Below are 22749 nucleotides of genomic sequence, written 5' to 3' on the forward strand. Positions count from 1 at the left end.
CCCCAGAAATCCCTTTTCCATCGACTGTGTTCCGGTTGTGGTGTCAAAGCCACTCCACGTCACTCCAGTGCCAGTTAAGAAATCAAGGTTCTTCATAAGGGATCAGGGTTCATACTGTGTTCAGATTTCAAAGACCTCATGTTTAAACCTTTTCAGGGCTTGTCCAGTTGTGGAAGTCCCAATCTGTTCAAATTTTTACTTGTCCTACCAGCATTTTCACTGGCCCTCAATGCCAAAAATTATACATTTTATTTTTTTAACAACAGATTTTTGTGAGTGTAAGAAACAATACAGGTATATTTATAATTTTCAAACCATACTAACTGGTCCCTCCAAGACTATAACAAATAGTTCTCACAGTTTCGACAAAACCCACCTATGTTTCCCAGCTAGATAACGCTACCTTGGTGACTTCTTTACATCAGCAAAATTCAACAGAGCAAGAATGTTCAAAACATCACTGAGAGCATAACGGCATAAAAACACATGTACACCGATCAGCCACAACATTAAAACCACCTGCCTAATATCACGTAGGTCCTCCTCGTGCCACCAAAACAGCGCTCAGAATGGTGGCAAAAACAAATAACATCCAGTGAGCAGCAGTTCTGTGTACGGAAATGCCTTGTTGATAAGAGAGGTCAACAGAGAATGGCCAGATTGGTTTGAACTGACAAAGTCTATGATAACTCAGATAACCACCCTGTACAATTGTGGTGAGAAGTATATAATCTCAGAATGCATCGACTGAGTTCTGGTTGTGGTGTCAAAGCCAGTGATGTTCACACCAAGTAACGTTTTCGGAATGACATCACAATACTAAATCAATATTCTAACACCAAGAATCAACGTAATTTACATTATTTCCACATTAATATTTATTGGGGGAAATATTGAACAGTACTTGCTTGTTTTGATTATTGGGGCGGTTACACCTCCCCCCCATCTCACTCGGAATCTACGCCCGTTTCATCGCATAATTGTTTTCATGCTTGCGCTACTTTTGTGGGAACAAAATGCAGCAGCAAGGTCCAATAAAGATGAATGAGAAACAAGTGAGTAAAAGATAATATCACAATATATCAGTTTTGAAATCACAATACACTAAATGTATTGTTTCTTCAATTTCTTTTTTACATTTAATACAGTATTGTGAGGTGAAATAACACAAATCGGGAAAAAAAAAGCCTATAGTTTAAAAATGCTTAAAGCAACCTAACCTCATAAAATCACATTACTAAACCTAGATTTTTACTTGGCCAATTGTATCGCGGCAGTTTCCTGGTGAAATGAACACTAGAGTCACTAAAACAACAACTTTTATTCCATTTCACACAAATCACATATAAAAAGGCAGATTATCAGTTCATAAACATGTACTTTTCGCCCTGTTCCTCACACAATACTATCTTATGACATCTGAACACTTTTACTATAGCACATGACTTGCAAGGCGATACATTTTACCGTATGCATAACATAACCAACTACATTTACAAGCTTGTTCGAGTGTGATACAATTGTGTGGTTGCTCAACTGATAAAGCATTGCACTTGCGATGCAAAATACCAGAGTACGAGTCCTGAAGAGCACACGAGTCGACACGTGAGCCGAATGTGTCATAGAAGCACTACAAAATGACGTTGTTGCCTCAGCAATTGCGTTTTTCATCTCACTTACTTTTTATGACACTATCGGTTAGGTTAAGGTTTAGGGTAGGGAGGTCGGTTTTGTTGATTTAAAACTTGATAAAGCATTAACCTTAAAAACCTCATCTGTTTGGGAGAACATTTAACTCTCTTTTAGCGCCACACAGTGGACATTTCACCTCGGAACTGCCGCGATACGTGTAATGAACCGCGTAATGTTATTTTGCAAAACCTTTGCCACAGTCACGCAGTTTTCATGAGTTTAGGCTGGCTTAATGCATTACAAACGTTACGGGACAGTGTGCGTGACAGAGTGGGCTAGCTGTGTTTACATGACACAACTGTGCCGTAAAGAGTCTGCAGTGTTTAAGAAGACTCATGAAGAACAGAATTTATCCCCTCCCCCTTAACCCGCCCCACTTCTGTTTAAGAGCCTGTTATAGTCCTGCTGGAGTTGCTAATTGGCTGAGGGGTCATCTGAAAAGAGACAAAAAAAGAGACACAGGGACATTTATATGGTAGAGCTGTGTGTATCTGGGACAGCTCGACTTCATTATGTTTACCCTGTGGTTAGACTCTGGGCTGTAATTATGCACCGGGTCATTCTCTTGAGCGCCATAAAGACGCACACGGCCCCAGCGAGAGACGCTCTCAGTTCGGGTCAGAAAGGGACCGGCCTGCCAACACTCCAAATGGAGGGGTTGGCTTTTGTTTATTTCTTTTCTCATGTGTTCATGATGTCATTTCAGTGGTTTGTTTTGCATAGTAAATGCTCTTGTGTTTTTATTTAGTTAGACTATGAGTTTTTGGCCTCTGTACAATGAATTTGGAGCCACTCACAAAAATAAAATGAATATTCAAGGTTCAGTACAAGTTAAGATCAAATCAATAGCATATGTGGCATTATATTGATAACCACAAACAATAATGTTGTCTCATCTCTCCTTTATTTGAAAAAGAGGTGGAAGTGAATGGGGCCAGTAAATAATCACTAAAATACACAGTTTCAAAAGTATAGCCACAAGACTTTCATTTTTCATGTTAACATGATTTTAGAGAAAAAATAAAAAATATGAATTTGCCAACTAACCTCATCTGTTTAAGTTAAAGGGTCATTGTAAGTGTCTTTCTGTAACAGTTTGTTTTAATTATTATTATTATTACTAGCAAGGGGCAAGTCAAAATATTTTTTTGTAGTAATCATTAATATGCCACAAATGCTGTTAACTGAGCTTAACTTGTATTGAACTCTGAATATTCCTTTTAAGGAGCCATTTTTACCTGATCTGACCCTTAAAAATGACTTTAATTGGTGTAACCCAGTGTAGTCAGGTGTAATTAGTATATGAAAATCTAGTTTAATAATACTAAAGACAATTGGAGTGGTGCTTGCTCATGCAGAACTCACCGCCACAATGTTCGAGTGTAGTGTGTGGTGCCAGGGTGTTTCTATGTGGTTGCTTGGGTGTTCTTGGTGGTTGTTTGGTGGTCACTTACTGGCCCAAGTCAAAAGAACCCACCCCAAGTCTTTATGATATTCTGGGCCCTAGACATGGCTTGGGTCCAGTAGCGAATTTAGGCATGGGTGACATGTGCCGTTGCCCAGGGCAGCATCTTGCGGGGGTGTGGCACGAGGCACTCACACAGAAACCCCCAGTCAACAACTTTGGGGGCGTGTTGAAGCGTGTTTCGCCAGGGCGCCATGCAAGCTAGAACCACCACTGCTTGGGTTCCTCATTCAGTTTTTTTCACCCGTTTCATTGTCTCTCAGGCAGACATTTTAAGTGAGCTCGCTTAGAATAAAGTGCCAAAGTTTAATACATTCGGTTAGCTAACTATGAGCAATATTAATAGTAGTGGTCTACCGATATGGGTTTTTCAATGGCTGATACTGATATCTAGAGAGCAGGACTGCCGAAGGCCAATATAAAATACTAAAATGTACATAAACTTGAAAACAGAAAGTGACTATCCATTGACAAATCTATTGGTAGATATTGGAACTGACACAAGGGAAAGATAACACTTGTTAGTCGGCCGATGCCAATAATCGTAAAATTGCCAAATATCACCTGATTAATTGGCCTGGCCGATATGTCCGTCTGTCACTAATAAATAGTGATGCTTGCCTTTGCAAACACAACTAATAAAGAATAAATTAAGAAAGACTAGGGCAGTTAAATCTTGTCTTTTGAAGGCAGCATTTGCGCAAGATCTCAGTGTGAGCTTTCTGTTTGGGTTCACAAATAGAAAGACACTCAAATGGCATTTGGTGGAAACCATATAATTGTCCTAGATGTGAAGTGTTATGAAGTCTGTTTCCAGATCATTCTCTCTCCTCAGCACTCGGTCGTTGGCTCTGGTAGCGTTTGAGAAGTGCTGGTGTGACATGCTAGTACTCTGTTAGTATGCAGTGCGCTAATGCAGAGCAGATGTCTGGCCACAGAGCATGCTTGTTGTTCCAGCCTGCAAAAATCGCACATGACGGACCTTTGTCAGTGCCGTGCATCAATGCTCTTTTGTTACAAGCCTCTTCCCTGGAGAAATAAAACAGTCTCGGCCATTGTAGCTCCTGAAGTTACTACTGAGTCATGAGGATACCTCTCAGGAGACCACTGCATTCGTTTGTGTCCAAGCAATGTTTTTCTCACGCATGCTGCAAATTTACGGTCTCCCTTAGGGTTCTTGCTGTATGATTGACTACTGTAGAGTCAGAAGAACTTTGATGGTTCCTCTTAGCAAAGCTGAAACTAAATGTTATACACCTCATCAAGTACAAAAGATGCATTAATGGACTTTAGTCAAGAGTAGATGCCAAACTGAAAGTTAATTAAACGAGGCTGTGAGGGATAGAAGTACATCATGGTGGGCAGTATAACCAAAATCTTATTTCACGGTGTGAGTAATTTTATATCACAGTAATGTATATAATGGTCAGTGTTGGGTGTAATCCAATTACTAAATAATAGGTTACTGTAATCAAATTACTTTTTAGTCAAAAAAAGTAGTGCAATTCATAACATTTTAATCCTTGTAATCAGATTACAGTTACTGACTTTCAATTAATTTAATTACTTTTAAGTACATTATAGGGTTATGCTTATTTTGAATATATTATTTACGTAGAATACATGAATGATGGTCCCGTAACGAGTCATTGTGAAGGAGAAATGTGAGGTGCTGAGTGGATGACTTGTTTGCATGAATGAACAAGTAAGAAATATAGACATAAGCTGTGTACCAAACGGCACATATACACTATGCACTTACAAAATATACTATGCACTCAGCCATGTAGTGTATGAATTTTCGAAGTGTAGTATCATCCCAAATGGAACACTTAAAATTTTTAACTAATTGGAAGCATTCACCATTTAACAGCTGACGGAAGTGACAATTCAATCGCACGTGATGGGTTGCCGCTAGCTTTAGCGCATTAGCCAACCTCAGTTCAACACTTGTATCTTAAACAACATACATATTCACAGTGTGTGGTGATAGTAAAGCATTCAACTCACATTTGTGAGGTGCTGTATCCACTGTAGTTTCGCTAGCTGCTACATTCTTCATTATTTACAACTGTTTAGTTAGACCAACAGCACAGCCAGGTAACTCTGCCTCGCAAGCCTCGTGCATTGAGTGCATGAAGTATTTTCAGTGTTAACATACTATTCGCACTACTTACAATACAAAATGGCATAGAATAGTGCAAAAGTGTGCGGTTTGGTACACCTTTTAATTTTAAATTTGTTGAGCGGAAAAGTGTTTTAGAAAGAAACTTAAATGTAAATTAATTAGTAATGTGATTACTTTTTCCATAAAGTAACTCTAAAGTAATCTGATACCAATTTTAGAGAAATAATTAGTCATTTGTAGTGGATTACTATTTTTAAGATACTTACCCAACACTAATAACGGTGGTAAATCACAACATAGATATTTTAGCTGGAAATGTAACAAAAAAAGTGGTTTATATTTTTTGTAACTTTGTGGCCTTTTTCATTTAACATAAAGCAGTCTTGCTCAAGGATAGCAGTACACAGGTGCAGAGACTGGCCATTGGGAGAACCGGGACTTTTCCCAGTGGGCCGGCCACGAAATGGGGCCGCATGGGCTGCTGCGTTATGCAGAACGCGCCACAAAACGGCGCCTCGATATGCGGAGAGGGCAGCGAAATGCAGTCCTGGATTGGCCATTATCATTGATGTGATTAAAGCTCTCAGGTCCCATAATTCCCTTGCTCATGTACTTCACCAAGATTGCTTCCTCTGGATCTGTTTGCACTTTTTCCTAATGTTTTTATTGCATGCATTGATTCTTTAAAAAATATCCTATCATGCTACTTTGCAGTGTAATAGCAAGTGCAGCTAATATGCTTTATTTTCTTTGTTGCTCCATGCATAGAGCTTGTTTTTCTCTCTTAGTGTGGTTGCATGCGTGCCTGTTAGTTTGTCACATGCGAGTCTTTCACCTTAACTCAAAGCACATGCACTTGTGTTGTATTACACTACTTTTTACCAGCTCTGGCAATAGAGGACCAGCCATCTGTGAACGTATTTGCAGCTAAGTAATAGTGCCCAGTCAGAGTGGATAGTTTTTTTTTTTTTTTTTTTTTTTTTGCGTTCTGGCTTTGTTTGGTTGTGGCAACACTGTTTTTCTTTGCCACGCCAGACCTAATTGTCCCTGTGAGATGAGCCAGGATGCCACTCTTTTTTGGCTTCTCTCGTTCTCTCTAAATTCTGTTTGAATTCCTGTCTAGATAAGGAAACTAGATAAACACCACCTTTTGTGTCAAGTTTGTTTTTAAAGATAACAGTGAAGAATTGGTCCCAGATGGAGGAGACGAGCAGATCTTTGTCGACTCAAAACCAGGCAGAAATAGTAAAGAAATCAGCCAGTGTTCTTTTACAGCAGCCCATAAGCAAATTGTGCTTGATTAGATGGATGCGTCTTTGTCAACTTACTGCGATCTGCAATTTCATGTTGCTTTTGAAGATGCACTTACCACATCACTACAATATGCCTTTTAATGACCTGTCTATGTCATAAAGACAATAAAACAACCGCTTTTTTGGTAGTAAACAGTTATATACACAAGTGATGGATTGATATTTAGGCCTTGCCGATAAATCAGCTGGTGTTTGTCAATTTGAATATTATCTAGTATCAAATTCTAAAATGGATCATTCTGAACTCTAAATTCTGATTGGATGAGCCACGTTCAAAGCTGTTATAAAATGCAGATAAATGCACATCTGTGACCGTGCACATTTTGTATTGATGCGGCAAGTTTCTTCATTGCTTGGCATCCACAAATAGCCTACAGTCATTCTGATTAATAATATTAATAAATGTAACTATTTATTGATAATTGGTGCCATTTATCACATTGCTGTTGCCACTATTCTATTAAATCAGTATGCCACTTGTAGCCATGCTTTACAGTGATTTTACCACAGTTAACACAGTAAAAACACCCTTTTACCATGGTAAAATCTCTGTAATGCATTGCTTCTTTTGGCTTATTGCTTTAATCTTCCAATTTATTACATTAATTTACCATTGTCAATGGATAATGCACAATTTCTGTATTTATTTGAGTAAATGTTGTGTAAAAAATATTTGATCAAGTTCAGTGTATATGGGTGATTCTCACAAAACCTGCAAAAAAAAAAAAAAAATCAAATTTTACTCCAAAATCAAAAGAAACAAATAAGAAATTATAGTTTGCATGTAGAAAATTAAGCCTGTTTTTAGAGCCATCACTGTTTTTCACATTGCGACATTATTGTCATGACATTTATGCACATTTTACCCCCCAATTTTTATTTAAAAACAAATGATGGGGCCTCATTCATGAAAGTTTCGTAAATATATCAGTATCAAGATGGACATTCCCGAAAACTTTCTACAAGATTAACAAACGCTTCGTATACTCCCCAGATTTGTCAGTAAAATATGTGTATGTTAGTGAATTCCAAACATTCATAAAGAGGGGGCGTGTGCACGTTCATTCATAATTATCATAATCCACGCCCATGAAAACGTCATATAAGGAAGGCACCAGACTCACTAGTAAATGCTGTTTACATCTATGCAGAACAGTAATGAAATCATTTTTATGAATGAAGTGCATTCACATCGTAAATTTAGATTTAGCAAGCACAATAGCGTCTCAAAGAAAGTGAGTTACTGTCATTGCATGTTTTTGCTGTCATATGACGCTCTTTTGTGAATCAAACAGTTCAAAAAGTCAATAAAAATGGTTTGACATGAGTGTAAAACAGTTCATGCCGGGAGGAGGATGTCCACCACCATTATCCTCCTTTGGTTCAGTTCTCAGTGCATCGCCAGCATCATATGTGAAACTTCTCGGGTAAATCATGATGGAAACAGTGATATACTTGCAACTGGAAGAATCTTCAGAGAAATTAATGGAATGCCTGAAGAATATCTTTGACCGAAACGCTGTAAGATATTACGGACTTGTAAGCTATACGACAGTCTGCAGGCTTTTACTATTTTTTTCCCCATTGTATTGTGTATGCACCTGCCCGCGATGTGTTTATTTATGGGTTTAACAGTATTAGCATTGACCATACGTTATCAACTGAATGCAATTTACCGATGCCTAATAAATTATGAAACCTAAATTATAAAGCTCATATCAAATAATAAAAAAAAAAACTGTCCAACCAGTCACGTTAGAGGGCATACATTTTTTCGAGAAAAATCAAGCACTTATGCTGGTTAAAACGATAAGCAGAGTTGGGAAAATAAACTATACTTTGAAAAAATAAATTCAAGCAATAAAGAAACGCTTCTAAATAAGTATAGGCTACGGTTTAAAAGGAAAACAAAGATTTTTCTTCTTCTTTTTTACTAATTGATGTTATTTTTTAAGGTTAATTTCACTCATTTAATTATTAGCTAATTTTTTCATTACTTATTTAATGTCACTTCTATCAAAACGTAGTCATGTTAGTTTGCCTGAAAGAACACAACACAACACGTTCGGATGTCTTACGTGCAATTTACGCGTATACGGGAGCAGGTGTAAATTTTGTTCGTACCAACTAACGTTTTGAAAATACAAAAACTTTTATGAATCTGAGAATTTACATCAGAATGGCTTTACAAATGATTTACACAAAAATTTGTTCTGCTCATGTTTCATGAACGAGGCCCATTGTCGTTATGATATTCTCTTTACCCCAACGTTACAAAATGATTTAAATTGTAAAGTATTTTCATTTTTAAAAAGTCATTGTACAACAGCATCTTTTTACTGTAATACAGTCAAAACAAATTGTGTTACGGTAATGAGAATCATAATTGAAAATAATGGGAATAGCCAAAGTAAAACATCCAGACGTAATGAGAATTGGGAAGTAAAATGTGCCTAATTGTCCTAAAAATAATCTCACAATGCAAAAAATCTTAATGGTTCTAAATATAGTCTTTATTTTCTTTGATAGGTTTTGTGACAATTACCCGTATGCGTACATCTCAATTTCTTTTAATCAAATTGTATATGCCTATATCACACGGCCTTCCTGCACTCTAGTTATTGGTATCAGCCATTGAAAAATCCATATCGGATGTAAACGTAATGTTTCAGATAAAGCTCGTCCTTCAAAATTAACACTTGGCACAGCTTCCCTGTGAAATGCTCCATGAATTAAGTTCACCTAAACTCAGTGACCTTGAGTTGTTTTGTCATTATTTGAGACTCATTGAATCGCAGTGATGGATATAGTTCAGCACTGACTCATGTTCTAATTTGAAGTAAATAAACGTCATCTGAAAGCATGCGTCGTTTGAACACAGCGTTTCACTTTGCAGCTCATTCTGTTTGAGCGCTGCACTCACGATTCTCGTGCTCAGACAACCTCACACACACACACACAGGGTGAAATCTCCCTCCATTTCACTCCACTTCCTGCTCACCTGTTTCCTCTGCTTGAAAACACAATCCCTCCTCGGGCACGTTGTGATTTTTGGCAGCGCTTTTACTGAAACTTCCACTGTTGTGAAGTCATTTTCGTGTTTGTTTGTGAAGAAAGTGTTTTACAACAGAGGCTAGTTTAGACCGCATGCTGCATCAATGGAACCTTGTCTTTTCTCACATCTTCTGTTTTATTCATGAACACACACCTGCCTTAATTCAGAGGATTTTATTTATTTACCACAACGCCTTTTAGTGCATGGAATAAAATTATTAAGTGTGTTTCCTCACGAGTTCCTGTAAGACTCAAGGGGGAACGCACCCGCTGCTTATCGGAGTTGTTCAGCGTGTCGAGTGAATGCAGAGCTGCAGGCCAAAGAGAGGCCACCTGGTTCAGGTCAACTCCAAGTCTCGCAGGTTTAGAGTACGCCGAATAACCTGGCAGCTGCTACTTTCTGTATTGTGTTCGGTGTAATTTTGACCAGCATAAAGATACTGTAAATCCCTCAAAGCACCATGGTCTTATTATGGTATTTCTTGTGTCGACATGATGCAAAGTGTCACAGTATAAGATGGAAGACTTTGTTGGATTATCTGGGTGGCAATGAGTCATAATGCATGTGAATGCATGTGTCTGTATCTATATGTTGAAGATGGGTAAGAATGGCTGACTAATCCAGTGGTTCTCAACCAGTGTGCCCAGGGCCCAATACTTCTTAAATAAATTAGATTAAAATAATCTTAATCAAAATGGTAAAACAGCTAAAAAATCAAGTAATAGGCCTATAAAACTTCTGGTATCATGAAATAAATCCTTTGAATATTGTCTTGTATGATGGGGTGCCTTGGAGTCAAAAAGGTTGAACCACTGGACTAGTCCACTATTTGTCAAACAACCGGCTAGTCGAATAGTGAGGTTGATGTCTTTTAGTTAAAATACAGTGGCAAGAAAAAGTATGTGAACTCTTTGGAATTAGCTGATTTTCTGCATGAATTGATCATAAAATGTGATCTCATCTTCATCAGTCACAAGTATAGACAAACACAATGTGCTTAAGAAAACAACAGACAAACAATTATAATATTTCCTGTCTTTATCGAAAAAATCCCATTAAACATTCACAGTGCTGTTGAAAAAGTAAGTGAACCATTGGATTTAATAACTGGTCGATCCTCCTTTTGCAGCAATAACCTCAACCCAGCATTTCCGATTGCTGCAGATTAAACCTGGACAACATTCAGAAGGAATTCTGGACCATTCTTTCTTACAGAACTGCTTCATCTCAGCCATATTCTTAGGATGTCTGGTGTGAACGGCTCTCTTGAGGTCATTCCACAGCATCTCTATTGATGGGCTCTGGGGTTCTTTTTACCTTATTGATCATTCTGTGGTGTGCCCTTTGAGTCATCTTGGCTGGACGGCCACTTCTAGGGAGAGTAGCCACAGTACTAAATCGTCTCCATTTATAGTCAGTTTGTCTAACTGTGGACAGATGAATATCTAAACTCTTTCCTGATAACTTTGTAACCCTTTCCAGCTTTATGCAAGCAACAATTCTTGATCATTGGTCTTCTGAGGTCTTATTTTGCGAGGCATGGTGCACGTCAGCAGATGCTTGTGAACAGCAAACTCAAAATGTTTGAGTGCTTTTTATAAGTCAAAGTAGCTCTTACCCACACCTCTAATCTCGTTTCATTAATTGGATGCCAGGTTTGCCAACTCCTGACTCTAAGTAGTCATTTTCCTAGGGGTTCACATACTTTTTTCCAACCTACACTGAATGTTTGAATTATGTATTTAATATGTTCAAGAACAATACAATAATTTGAGTGTTATTAGTTAAAACAAATTGTGTTTTTTTTCATTATTGTAACTTAGATGAACATCAAACCATATTTTAAGACAAATTTATACATAAATGCAGGTAATTCCAAAGGGTTCACATACTTTTTCTTGCCACTGTATTTTTAGCGGTGATTAAAAGGGGATGAATTTCCATAAAAATTGGGAAGAAAACCGTGGACCCATTTTATATTTGATGTCTTTAACTACTATTTACTTTAGAATTTGATACAATGTACTTATTATGTACATACGAGTTGTTGCATTGTACTTACATTTAAAGTACCCGCATTTAATTACATCTGTAATTACACTGTTAACCTTAAGCCTTATCCTAAACCTAACACTATCCCATCTCCTAACCCTAAAACTAACCCTAACCCTACTCCTAAACCTGCCCGTACCTCAATGTCAGTAGCAGCAAATGTGAAACTTGTCAGAATTTGGCAGAATAACATGTAGTTACACAATAAATACATTTCATTGTTAGTACATAGTCATTAAAAACACTTAATATAAAGTAGGACCGAAAACACAAATGTTTTGTAAAGGGTTTTAGCATGCATTTAGAAGTTGGGTCTCTAAATTCATCTGCTATATCCATTAAAGCATCACTTTTGTAACAAATTAATTGCTTTTAATTAAAAATGTCAAAACAATGTACCTGTCGGACTCCAAATATTTTTTCATTGTTGTTCAATGTACACATACAGACAACATTTTTGACATCTTTGGCCTTGTGCCTTTAGCATTGCCTTTAAGACAATGTGTAGCATTAAAAATAAGTTTCATCCGGCTGTTTTTGAATGCAACTTTTGTGAACGGCCCTTAAGAAATGCATCTCGATCACTCTGCATTCAGTTGTGCTGACTGCCCCCTGCTGACTGCTACGCAAAAACATAAAGGTGGTTTTTCAAGCTTGAATTGCTTCGATGGTAGGAAATTCCATATTACCGAATTTACATAGAGTCGGGGCATTTTAACGTGTTATTTTTATCAAATTAATCGCATTAATATGTTAAATCTAAAGCCGTAGTCTTGTGTCTATATGGGAAAGGATTGCTGATCAGTCCAACAACAGACTAGTCCAATAGTGAGGTTCACATTTTTTTAACTTTTAACATTTTTTGCAGCAATGCTTAAAGGGGATGAATTTCCATCTTGGAAAGTCAGTCGGAATGTCTTGGAAAGGGTTTTAGCATCCTGAAACTATCTGAGTAGCTGGATCTTTAAATGTAATACCATTAACAATACATTTTAAGACAATTACTGTCGGATTCTGAATATTTTTGGAATTGTATACATATGGGCATTTTTTGCTGTTGTGTGTAGCGATAAAAATAGCTGCTATAAAAATACTTCCATCCCGCTGTTTTTGAATGCATCTGATCTGTGTTTGGTTGACATGATCCCTAAACCAATGTAGTTATACAAGGCTTCCTTAAGACCAACTAATCGACTTGTCATTCAGACAACCTACCTACTATTTGATTTACGATATTAGAGATGCAGATTTGTTTAGCCTTACTATACATCTCTAATTCCCACTCAAAAAACTTTGTTTCTCTTTCATCCTTACAGGTTGGTGCAGGCGGGAACAACGCAGGCCAGCTACGTGCTCCGAATGAACATGCCATCATAGTGTGGATGAATGATATTTTCGGACGCATAGTACAGATATTCCTGCGACGAAGATGATTTACAGAATCAATGCCCAGCAGACATGTAGCAGCAAGTCTTCTGACTGTATATATGTAAATAATAAGGGATAACAGCAGTGCTGCTCTTCCGCAACCTCTCCAGGATTCGGCGTCCAGCGGTTTTGGACCTGTTGGGATGTGTGCACACCTGGACGTATATCGAACGGGAACCCTCGGCCATCCATAGACTGTTTCCTGCGTTCACATGGAAAGCTGAGCCATTGGATGCTGTGTTGACATGACTCTGTTCGGAGGTTTCATGGAACCTAATGTGGAGTGTGGAAAACGTGCCTTCATTGCCTGTTTGCCCTTCTCACATCTTTTGTTCGTTTGTCTTTGTCGTTATCATATCTTTTTCTTCCCTCGCCTCTTATATTTATTTTTCACTGTATTTAATTTGTAAGTTTTGTGTATATTTCATGAACGTGGACGTTAGTCGGTCAAGCGGTGATGTTATTGGTTCTGCGTGCTCACTGGCTCCAAGTTTGCACTTGCGTTTATTTTGCGTAGTCTATACAAATGAGATGGAATAGAATAAAATAATTCCCTTATATAGATCACATATAAACAGTTTTCCAAAATGAAATTACATCTGATAAATCTATGATTGAAAACATGACAGAAAGTGTACACACAACGCATCATTTAGAAATTTGACCTATCTGTATTGTCAAAACCCATTTGCGTGATGATTTATTTGTTGCCAGTCTTTGGCTTCCGAGCTGGGAAAAAACATCATCCCTGGCGCAGTGTATCACCTAACTTCAAAGCCAAGTCATCAAAGGTCTTTTCACATGATTTAGCGTTAACATTTCCCAATGCAAGGAATTCTATGCAGCGAAGTGTCAATTATAAAACTTTATTAATATTAATTATATGACGTAATGTTTGCACTGTTGTCCAAACTTGACGTTTACTGCTTACACCTCGCCAGTTGTGGCATGTAGTTCATGTCGTTAGCTTTGAGGATATCAGCAAGCCCACGTACTATATATACTGTATATATATAGAGAGAGAGAGAGAGAAATGACGTAATACTGTTTCAGTGGGAAAATACGAAGCAACAGGAAAGACAATTACTCTTGCGTAAAAAAAAAAAAGAAAGTGTATTAAAGCCTTTTGTGAGTCATGTGAAAGGACCTTAAAGGGATTGATAACCTAAAAATAAAAAGATAAAGGAGATGTTGAGCAAAAAGATGGCCTCGGTCACTATTCACTTTTATTGTATAAAAAAGGATGCATTGAAAGTGACTGGTGATTGACGCTAACATTCTGCCTAGCATCTCCTTTTGTGTTCAACAGAAGAAAAAATGAATTTGAGTTTGAAACAACATGAGCGGGAGTAAACAATGACAGAATTTTCATTTTTGGGTGAACTATCGCTTTAATAATGGAAAGTGAGAACGAAGTTAAATTTGGAGTGTATCATTTATAATTCTATTTAGATTTTGTGAATCTAGATTTAGGTCAATACCAGGTTTCAAGAGGGTTTTGAGTGGATTTTATCATTTGGTTGGTTGCTGTTGCGGATAGCTTTCATCCAAAGGGACTCCATCAGAGTCAAAGGGATTGTCCACATGGAGTAACCAGAGTTAAAGTGCCTTCCGGAAGGGCACAGTGGTGGTAGATCACAATTTTATTCCAAGAAACTCTACGATTTCTGGTTACACCAAACTTGGGAATGATTTTGCAACCCTTGTAGTTAGTTTACCACCAGCACACATTACAACCACTGTTCAATACCAGCCTTATCCCTTAAAACTGGCCTGACGAAACTTACCTTTAACAAGCCTCAGGGACTAAGGGAGATATACCTGTGGAGATTTCTTGAAAAACCTGTCTTCCATCTTTACTTCGGCTTTTCGTTTTCATGGTTTTTCTTTTTTATTACCGTTGTCCCAGTATTGTATTTATCAATGCACAAGGCTCAGGACGAGTCGTTAAGTATGATGGTAATAATAATGTGTTTATAAGTAGCAAAGCCAAACGCAAACTACAAGACTAAAGTACATTGCCCTTCGATGTTTTTAGCTTGTGACAGTCCACCTAAAAGGGAATGTTCCAACAACTTAGGCTAACATTATTTAAAGGTTTGTAACAAATGTTGTAAATAAAACGTTAATGGAACATCCTTATGAAGTTGTAACCTTAAATAACGTTCTACTAACGTTAAGAAAACTGGACATTTTCATGTTCCCACAACGACAATGTAACGTTTGGAAAATGTTTTAAGAACTTAAATATGCTAGCTGGGAAGAAGCCTTAGATCACAACAAGTGTCCATTGTGTCGTTCTTTTAGTGCACCCGTGACTCTCTACAATTAGCAAACAATTTGACAAAATTCACACTGGTTAGAGATCTAGTGATCGAATCTTCAGATGTGCACACTTTCATGGTTAGAAGTGCAAAAACAGGATAAGGCATTGGGGAAAAAATGTAATTAAACATCGAACTGCTTACGTCTTCCCAACCACAAAAATGGTTGCAAGGCCTTCCTACATGTTGTTTGTTGACACATCGAGAAATAAGTAGTGAATTTTCACAACCAAAGCTACAGTTGGAAAAAAGAATGATCTTGTAATTGGCGCACCTTGTTTGCGATTATTTGTGTAAAATCTTGTAGTGTGCGTTTGGCTTAAGTAGAGATTGAGGTGTTGACCACCTACCTTGAAAGGTATTACTGACAATTTTAAGATTAAATAAATAGATAATACGTTATGTGTCGGTTAGACATTCCACATAGTGGAAGACAAATGGCTCTGTGTTATAATATGCATTTTTATTTGTATTTCAGTTCAGTTTTTTCACTTTGCCAAAATGACAATGTCGTTATCTTATCTTACCATTCCAAGTTTACCACTCAAACCAAAGACCTCGTTTTTCAAATACTGTCGGTAACGTACAGTTTTGTAACGTCTCTGCTGTGTCACGTTTTCATTATCTGCCCTTGCTTAAGTATTCTAGCAGTTTTTCCATTCTCTAGTCCTGTGATTCTGGAACAAACCTTTTCTGAGAAACCTGTGAATTTCAGGCCAACCTGTGTAAGTCAGACTTGACCTCGACTGAGTCTATTCAATCCTGTTGCATGGAGCACCCGCATCACCCGATCTGACGCCATCCGGGACCCAGTAAAATTGTAGCACAAAATGACTTTTTTTTCTTTTTTGTTTTGATAAATGTCTTTTTGTATTTTGCACTGAATCAATTCTGTGCTAATTTGTGCAATACTGCTGTAAATAAAAGCTTTTTTCCAACTTTCTAAATTCCGTCTCGGACAATCTTTTTAAACAATAACTCACAGATTTGAATAAAATAGACTTGATAAGAACTTATGAAAAGAGATATGATAACAAGATATGATAAGAACTTTATTAACTTACTTGGGGGTGGGGGAATTGAAACATTAAACATAAAACTTTAAAAGAAAACAGAACTTTAAAAAATTCAGTGACAATAAGGCTATTCATACTACTTTTTACTAGGGATGGGACGATGTATCGAATTTCGATATATCATGAAAAAAAAAGAGGCAATACTTGATATTTCGAAATTTGCAACATTATTTTTGTTCATGTGATCATAAACTAAATGACCCGTCAATCATCATAATCTCTTTATGCGCTTTTTCTTCTACACTGTTTACAGGGTTCACTCAAGGTCCTGGTACTTGAATTTAGCTTTTAGAAATGTAAGTACTGGAATACCTGGAAAATCACCTTGTTTTGTTGAAAAGTGCTTGAGATTAAAGATAAAATCCACGCACTCGACTTTAATTGAAAAAATGTGTCTTTAATATCCTTTCTGTTCTTTACAGTCAGATAAAAAGGTAAAAAGAAATATTTTTAATTTCACATAGCACAGATGCGATAAACAAATTGAGAGACTTGCTCGTTGATCTCTTAAAGAGACAGTACCATTTTGGCAATTGTTATAGAAAATGTATAGAAACGTACAGAAAACTCTTATTATATAAACTTTGACTATTTATATTGTGTGTTGAACTTTATTTTGTTGCATTTTGTTCAGCCAACTTTCTGTCATTCTTTGTCATTTAAGTGTTATAATATCGAATCGAGATTATATTGAGTCGTGAATCGCATATCGTATACCGAACCGAAACCTGAGATAACCATATCGTCCCATCCCTACTTTTTATTTTATTTTTTTTAAATTATTCTTAAAAGGAATATCGACAGTATATAGTTCAGTCGACAGCATTTGTGTCAAAATGTTCATTACCACAAAAATTTATTTCGACTCGTCCCTCCTTATCTTAAAAAAAAAAAAAAAAGTGCAAAAATCTGGGTTACAGTGAGGCACTTACAATAGAAGTGAATGGAGCCAATCTGTAAACATTAAAATACTGTTTCAAAAGTATAGCCGCAAGATGAAAACAATATGTATGTTAACATGATTTTAGTGTGTTAAAAACACTTACGAACCTTTTCTGTGTAAAGACACAGTTGTGCTCAAGAGTTTGCATACCCTGGCAGAAATTGTGAAATTTTGGCATTGATTTTGAAAATATGACTGATCATGCTCTTTCATGTCTTTTATTTAAGGATAGTGATCATATGAAGCCATTTATCATCACGTAGTTGTTTGGCTCCTTTTTACATCATAATGATAACAGAAATCACCCAAATGGCCCTGATCAAAAGTTTAAAACCCACAGGTAACCTCAGGAGAAATACAGGCTGCTCTGGAAAAAGACGGTGTGGTTGTTTCAAGGAGCACAATACGACGATACTTGAACAAAAATGAGCTGCATGGTCGAGTTGCCAGAAAGAAGCCAATGCCACAAAAAAGTCCAGTTACAATATGCCCGACAACACCTTGACATGCCTCACAGCTTCTGGCACAATGTCATTTGGAGTGACGAGACCAAAATAGAGCTTTATGGTCACAACCATAAGCGCTATGTTTGGAGAGGGGTCAACAAGTATTGTGCTCCTTGAAACAACCACACCGTCTTTTTCCAGAGCAGCCTGTATTTCTCCTGAGGTTATCTGTGGGTTTTTCTTTGTATCCTGAACAATTCTTCTGGCAGTTGTGGCTGAAATCTTTCTTGGTCTACCTGACCTTGGCTTGGTATCAAGAGATCCCCGAATTTTCCACTTCTTAATAAGTGATTGAACAGTACTGACTGGCATTTTCAAGGCTTTGGATATCTTTTTATATCCTTTTCCATCTTTATAAAGTTCCATTACCTTGTTACACAGGTCTTTTGACAGTTCTTTTTGGCTCCCCATGGCTCAGTATCTAGCCTGCTCAGTGCATCCACGTGAGAGCTAACAAACTCATTGACTATTTATACACAAACACTAATTGCAATTTAAAAAGCCACAGGTGTGGGAAATTAACCTTTAATTGCCATTTAAACCTGTGTGTGTCACCTTGTGTGTCTAACAAGGCCAAACATTCAAGGGTATGTAAACTGATGATCAGTCATATTTTCAAAATCAATGCCAAAATTTCACAATTTCTGCCAGGGTATGCAAACTTTTGAGCACAACTGTATATCCAATTTTACAACTTTGTTACCATGAGGACTTAACGCCAAAAACACTAAAACCCTTAAATGACTGTAAAATCCATGTTTTTAAAGAAAAGGAGGGACGAGTTTTTTGGTAATCAACATTATGCCACATATGCTGTTGATTGAGCTTAACTTGTATTAACCCTGGAATATTTCTTTAAGCATTTGTACTTTTCTCCCTTAACATACTGTTTTTATAGTGTATTAATAAAAACATAAGTAAATGTTTGATTGTTACCTTATTGCATTTGAAAAATTTAAAAATGTCAAAATTATTCAGAGAATTGTTTAATTTCTCAGGATCACACCAATGAAAGTAATTTTAAAGGTCAGATCAGGTTGAAACATCTTCTAAAGATAATTGCACCTGTACACTTTTTATAATGCAATACATCCTGCATACAGTGCTGTAATAAGGAATTATAGGCCCCCTGACTATTTATTGCTCTGGGCCCCTTACCTATTAAAATAATATAGTTTCAAATTTGTTGTGGGACTCCCTGGACCTTTTGGCCCCTAGAATCGTTACCACTTTTCACCCCACTGGCTACAGACCTGCCTGCATCTAAACCTCTTATAAACCACCAAAATATATGTACTACAAAGAATGCATTTGTTTGTGTGTACTCTCTCTTCCTCCAAATGATCTGCAGGACATGGAAAGTATGGTACCTTCCACAACTCAGCATGCACTGTGACATAATTACATAGCTTTTTATTCAACCACTCACCTCTCAGCATATGATCATGTGACTTCATGTACACTAGGGAGGAAGGATTCTTGAGTTAATGTTTTTACAGTTATGTCTTTAAACTCATTATGACTCAGTTTAACCATGCTGTGACTCAGTAGCAGTTCTAGCTTGTATGGCGCCCTGGGCGAAACCCGCTTCAACACGCCCAGGGCGCTATACAAGCTAGAACATTGTAAATGAGAACGCCCCCGAAGTTGTTGACTGGGTGGGGGGGCAAAGTTGTTGACCGGGTTGGGGTGCCGCCCCCTCGTGCCTTGTGCCGCCCCCCCCACAAGATGCCGCCCTGGGCAACTGCCCATGTCGCCCATGCCTAAATCCGCCACTGCTGTGACTTGATCTGTCGATATGGAGAATTTTGGGGAAATAATCTAACACAGACCAAACTAACTCAAAACTGTTTGTCATATAGGATATATTTTAAGTTTATTCTTCTATAATCTTCCATTTGAACAGTAAAATGTAAAGTTTTTGCACAATAGAAAACCATTTGCAATACATTGATTGTTCAATAAATGCACTTTAAGGGTTACTGCATACACATTTAATTTGAATCACAATGTGAAGTGCATTTATGAGTCATAAACCCTCCAACCATATTAATGTTTGTGTGACTTCACTGATATTTTTGTATAAAATAATACTCTGTGATTTGTGGCCCTCAAATCTCCAAATCCACCACAGACCTCTATATTAGCATTATTAAACCTATTCAAAAAAATTATTCACAAGCGAGTCATCGCTCCAAGGTGTTCTTAGACATCTCCGCACAGCATTGTACATTTTATTTTTGTCATAAAATTGCTGTTTATCACAGAATATTCTCAATCATGTTATACTGATTGCGTCATGATCGCTCCAACATGTTAACATGTTAAGAACATCACTACAGTGTTGCTCATTTTATATTATTAGGCTAATATTGATTATTGCCATGATGTCACTACTCCACTTTATCTGATTCGGCGCCGGCCATGCACCCTCACGGCCTGGGCACGCCCTCCTCCTCATCACAGCATTTTATATAATATGTGGTTTTGTGCTTAAGAATTATTATGACCTCTGAAGTAAACATGCCATAGGTCAAAAAAGAAAGTCCCTCCTTACAGGTTAAATAGCTAATCAGCATTTAGATACAGAGATTACCTGAACCAGCCTGAAATTTAGTGGTTTTATTTATTTTTTAGCATGACCTGAGCTAAAGAAGCACAATGTTTGATACCATCATAGTCAGATTTTACTGCTGATTTGAAATATGTTATTTAATTGTAATCTTCACCAACCGTTTTGGAGATTTTTGTCTTTCTCCATTCAAGTAGATAGGATCTGTACTTTTATGCCACTTGTTCACATAGAAAATAGTTGCCCAGGTGCATTACAAAGATGGCTGCCGAGTGGACTGATTTGCCTTACATGCGACTTTGACTAGCATAGCAAGTAGGCTAACCAGGGACTAAAAAAGTTATGTTTCCCATTTTGGTTCATTCTGAGCAGGTGTTAATGTGTCAAAGTTGTTAATGTTGTTTTTTTTTTTGTTTTTTTTTTTGCTTGATTTTAAAGTAACTTTTAAAAAGTAATTTTGAAACATTTGTATAAATTCATGAGCACTCACATGAGACGAGGACTTCAGTCATATCAGTATCCTTATAAAAGCTGTTTTATTCTACATAGAGAGGGTCCCCTCATGGGGGCAGCCATGTTAGGATCACATGACCAGCCAAATACAACTCACTTAATCTCAGTAACTGCCCTGTTATTGGACACTTTCACTAATGGATCATGTCTGACTGTGAATAGTGTATTTCTACAATGGCATCTGAAATTGAAAACTATTGCGTTTGAATGATGCTGCATTTACGCCCCTGATTATCAGTGCAAGTTCAAGACAAAATATTACTGAGTGCGTCTTTAAATATATCCCCAAAAATATTTTAAATATTCATCTGGCCACTTAAAATCAATGAATAGCCTAAATCTCTCTCTCTCTCCTGCATGCACGCACACACTGCGTTGGCACGTTTGGACTAAACGTCACATTATGCGGGGCAAATTATTTTTTGTTTATTTTAACGTTGGGTTTTAGACTAGCGGTTTCCTCCAGAATCAAACCACATGCCAAAAAAAAAAAAAAAAAAAAAAAAGAAAAGCCTCTTTTAACAGGCAACAGTAAGTGGTGTAATTCCAAATATATACTGCGATAAACCCTTTGGTCTTCGCTTTCACAATTAACCGGTTATTAACCGGTTACCAGCATTTAAAAAGAATGTCTTATTTTTTTTAAACATTATCTGCATCACACCTTTAGTGCTTAGTTAACACCCAAAAATTTGACAAGTCTAAAATCCTTCCATTTTGAAATAAATAATCAACATTGCATGTAAAAATATGATATTAATAGACATACTGTATGAAAGCATACACTCATTGTTGATTAATGTCTCAGTGCAGATTTCAGAAACATAAACCTGCCAACTCTCTTGGTTCAGATATTCCTGTCAATTATCATTTCCTCATCTTGTTGAATAACAGGTTCCTGTACATCACGAAGACTGTTTAAGAGAAACTAACCTGGATAAATATATCACCTTTTGCATCGGTTTTTCTAAGCAGAAAAATCTGCAACACAATTCTTATATTTCTTTATTACTTTGTTTTGAAAACACCATTGGTATGAGGAGGTACTCATGAGGATTAAAATGCTCCTTAAACTCACAGTACATCAGACACCTCATTTCATCTGAACGTCGTGCATTGTTAGCGAGCTTCTGTGCTGTTGAATGTGTTGAAAATCTGTACAAACAGATGCAAATTCTGTTTTCTTTGAAATTCATCCCTATTTTAAACTCAATTCATCAATGTTGCACGGTTCCCAATCATCATGCCGGGTTCCAACACAGTTTCTGTTCATCGCTGGTTTCCTTGAGTGTGAAATTTGCAATCTTAATGGGAAGAGCACACACAGGTGTTGTGTGTTTTGGGTGTTTGACTGTATGCAGCTAAACTTCTGTGTTGAAGAGAGGCTGTGTGCTCAGGATATTGTGGTTTAGACCCCAGACAAATGTCTTCCTCTATTGAGTTCAGCAGGGGCGGACTGGCCATAGGGAGAACCGGGACTTTTCCCTGTGGGCCAGATGCAAAACAGGGCAGAACACCCCCATGCTCAACAACTTTTGGGCAACTACCAACCCCCCCCCCCCCCCCCCCACACACACACACACACACTTCACTTCACCTTTCAATTCAACATTTATTAGTGGGTTAAACTGAAAACCTTAAAGCTGAAGTGTGTAATTTCTGCACCACTAGCAGTGTTGGGA

The 22749-nt window shown here is 37.3% G+C and overlaps 1 protein-coding gene across 2 annotated transcripts in view; it reads left to right on the plus strand.

Moving 5' to 3' along the window:
- The window catches only part of bcl2l11 (BCL2 like 11), a 28165-nt gene extending 11761 nt beyond the window's left edge, over nt 1–16404 (plus strand). For both annotated transcript variants that reach the window (XM_051648000.1, XM_051648001.1), the window contains exon 4: nt 13022–16404. In XM_051648000.1, coding sequence (XP_051503960.1) covers nt 13022–13138 — 117 coding nt within the window. In that variant the 3' untranslated portion in view covers nt 13139–16404. The remainder of the gene's footprint in view (nt 1–13021) is intronic.
- Nucleotides 16405–22749: the final 6345 nt, after the last annotated feature.

The sequence above is a fragment of the Myxocyprinus asiaticus genome, chromosome 21 (assembly GCF_019703515.2).
Source record: "Myxocyprinus asiaticus isolate MX2 ecotype Aquarium Trade chromosome 21, UBuf_Myxa_2, whole genome shotgun sequence".
NCBI lineage: Eukaryota > Metazoa > Chordata > Actinopteri > Cypriniformes > Catostomidae > Myxocyprinus > Myxocyprinus asiaticus.